Source organism: Lycium ferocissimum, chromosome 1 (genome assembly GCF_029784015.1).
Source record: "Lycium ferocissimum isolate CSIRO_LF1 chromosome 1, AGI_CSIRO_Lferr_CH_V1, whole genome shotgun sequence".
In the NCBI taxonomy this organism is placed as follows: domain Eukaryota; kingdom Viridiplantae; phylum Streptophyta; class Magnoliopsida; order Solanales; family Solanaceae; genus Lycium; species Lycium ferocissimum.
In genome coordinates, this window is record NC_081342.1 from 56,031,929 (window position 1) to 56,035,583 (window position 3,655).

Sequence of the window (3,655 nt, forward strand, 5' to 3'; positions counted from 1 at the left end):
CGGGATTGGATACGGCTCACTTATCTTCAAACCCCAAAAAAACAAATCCCTAACTGATTTTTTGGTGAAACCCGATGTCACAGGAAAACATGTATCACGTTTAATTAGCAGCTGTTTGTGTGCAATTTTTCTGTACATGTTCTTTTACACCTTTTTCTATGTAAGTGTGATATTCATGTTTGAAGCGTCTATTTTATCAACTAAAGTATATTAAATCCAGTCCTTGCATGACCCCCACACCCAACTCAACCATATCTAAAATACCATTAAAATTAAAGTAGTACTATTATATTAATGCAAAGGGTCTTTGTTCTTCTTCATTCTCTCTTATCACATCTTTAACTTGTTTCCAAATTCTGCTCTTGATTAATTCATTAATATTTTGTTCTTCAAAGCTTCATTCATTAACAAAAGTTAATTCAATTAAGATTAATTAAGATGAGAAGAAACTGTAACTTGGAGCTAAGGCTCGTCCCTCCTTGTGTTTCTTTTTCTCCTCAAGATTGCTCGACTCCATACATCTCCATGTAAGTCTCTCTCTCTCTGCATGTTTTGAGTGTTGAAGTTCAATTTCCCTCTTGTTTTTTTATCGTTTTTTTTTCCTATCGGTGTCTGGTACTCGTTTTTGTGCTACGATTCATTGGATTCGCAATGCATAAGACATATTAAAGAGAAAGTGTTCTCTACTTTTTCTCTGTTTTTACCAAACTAGTAAAAACTTACATATACCCACGTTTACACCAACCTAATGATGAAACATGTCTTCACATACACTCTTATTGGTAAACTATAGTTAATTAATACATATTTGAACCTCAAATCTTTACCTAACCATGCAAAAGAGCTAGATGATTCGAGATATAAACACCGGATATTGGTAAAAATATTATCGAACTGATCTTATAACAGAAAAATGCATACCGCCTATATGGAATATATAGCGCATATGAAAAATGCCAATATTAATATTGAACATTTTCTTTTCTTTTTACCTTATGTAGGGGGAGTAAAGGAAGCCCCGAAGAGAAGCAACCACAGCAGCTAACGATATTTTACAATGGAAAAGTTGTGGTTTCTGATGCTACTGAGCTTCAGGTACGGAAAAGTTTTATTAGTAGTAGAATTCTTACATTATATGATCACTTATGAGGTAACAATTAAAGTATTAGTATTATTAGAAAAAACTTATATGCATTTGATGTTTATATCATCCATAAAAATAAGCCTAATAATAATATAATACTCCATAAAAGATTAATTAATACAAAAATTCCATTTAAATGTGTGGTTTAGTGGAAATCACCATCCATACAGTGTCGGCTGAATTTGTATTCTCGTGTTATTAGAAATGATGCAACTTCTTGTCACTTTCGTGGAAAAGGGGTCCAGCAAAATTTGATAACGAATATTAAACTGAAATTTCGTGGAAATTCGCAAAAAAATAAATATTTCGACCCCTTTTTCCCCCTTTTATGGGAGGGGGGAGGATCAAGAATTAAAAGAAAAGGATGGATTTTGGTTAAAGAAAACATGTTTTAAATTTTTCCTTAAATACTATAGGAGCAAACACAATTTTGATTAGAAAGAGACTGAAAATTCATTTTATCTCTACAATTAGTAACCTACAAGCAAGTCATCATTTGTTGTAACACGAATTATAATATATCGATAATATCCGTTCTGAAAATTTTGATTTCTCTATAAAAAAAAACAATTGTAATAAATGAATAGTTATGTCATATTTTCTAATTTATTTCTTTATGATAATCCAGGCTAGAGCTATAATACATCTCGCAAGTAGAGAAATGGAGGAGAAAACAAAGACACCATCATCAGTTTTGGAGCCACCATCACCCTTGTTACAATCACAAACTAGCATTTCCATGAAGAGATCCCTGCAAGGATTTCTACAGAAGAGAAAAAATAGAATTCAAGCAACTTCTCCATATCATCACTAGCTACTGACAATGGAGTACTAATATCTGATGGTCTTTTACTTATCTTTCTTCTTTTTTTCCCTTCTTCTAGTGTGGTATTGTGATAACGAAGACAGATCTTTTTTTCATGTCATTTCTGATGACATGTTCTAGATATGTAAGTTATAACTACTTTCATACAAATATTATGGATGTTAGCCTTGAAATGAATTTAAATGGGAAACATGATCGATAAGGGTTTATATAGCCGACGCTTACTTATTTAGGCCCGAGGCCTAATATTTTCATTGTATAAAAATATTATGGATGAATTAGGCCATATTTTGCTAATATATGTTTGTTTTATTCTTTAATATCTTTCCCTTGGCTTGTTAAACGACGAATTGCTTCTTTCTGCTTGATTGTTTCATAAGAAAATATGCTAGAGTTATCTGAAAAGTAAAGCAGCAAAAAAGTAATTAAGTTTAATCCTCACTTATCCTAAAGATGCAATCCTTATCTTTTAAAACCAAATATGCATTTTGTTTATCTTCATAAAAAGGAGAGTATATTTGAATTGAAGGAGGTACCAAAATGCGTAACTCCGATCGATCCTAACTATGAACTGAAAGATAGATCTTTGTTACAAAAGATCAGTTGAATGTCATTGGTCCTAGAATATATAGACCCTAAGGACAAGATTTATGAGATATCCAACTGTACAAAAATTTCTAACTTGGAGTTAATTAAATATGCAAAAGGCACCTAATCAGGTTGGATCATAAAAAATATCAGTTCTTCTCTTTTTGGAAATTGATGAAGCTAGACAAAATCCATCTATCTATAGCCATATATGTTCATTTTGAATATTGTTGATAGTCAATCTCCAGTAAGCTGAGTTGGGGTCACCACCAGTAAACCACTTCAACCTGCTTTCTGTCTTAAGATAGCGTCTTGAAGTTTGAGGCATCTCATGTAATATAACTTTCATTAGTCTTGTTAAGATTGGTCCCATTAGTCCCACTATCATCAGTCAACAGTAAACGTCCTTGCAGAGTATTAAGTTTATTTTCCAACCTTTTTGAATTCTCCATAAATATCCGCAAAAGCTTACTCGGACCAAGTCCTAATTAAGTTTGGAAGCTGTGTACTCCAATTTTCTGGTTTAACTTCCACATAGGATTATCTAGGCAATTTGTCTCCCAAATGTTTTTAACCACTTCTAGGAAATTCTCATGCTCAGTTCAAATGTTGATGAATTTAAAACACATCAAAAAAGTCCTCATTAAGTAAAACAATGGAACATGTTCAGAGCAAGCACATGCAACGTAAGAAATAGTGGTCCTCCCATAAAGGTCAAACCATTCAAAATTATAGACAATTATGTATAACGTTTACCAAATGGTTGCAGGATCAATTCTATTGTTCCACCAAGTAAATGTATTTCCCACAAACCTAGCATCATGCATCTCACAATCTGATAAAAATTATAAAAAAAATCAAAGTCCTTGTCAGTTTGTAAGAGGTATCCCCTACTTTCTCCTCAAGATTAGCTACTATATTAAAACTCCTATGATAACCCAGGGAACATTTATCCTATAAGAGAAATTAATTAGCTCATTCCAGAGTTCTTTCCTCAAGATTACTTCGCATTTGGCATAAACAAGGGACATAAAAGACCGTACAGGTTTGTTGTGAGTTATTTTGCAAGCCGCTTGTTGCTTAGAGTCTTCAAGCAT

The 3,655-nt window shown here is 32.7% G+C and overlaps 1 protein-coding gene across 1 annotated transcript; it reads left to right on the forward strand.

Moving 5' to 3' along the window:
- The first annotated feature begins 321 nt into the window (after positions 1-321).
- On the forward strand, positions 322-2,275 carry LOC132030186 (protein TIFY 5A). Its single transcript, XM_059419714.1, has 3 exons — positions 322-527; positions 1,002-1,095; positions 1,773-2,275. Exons 1-3 carry the CDS (start codon positions 439-441, stop codon positions 1,956-1,958), a joined length of 369 nt encoding a protein of 122 aa, XP_059275697.1. The 5' UTR covers positions 322-438; the 3' UTR covers positions 1,959-2,275.
- The last annotated feature ends 1,380 nt before the right edge of the window (positions 2,276-3,655 follow it).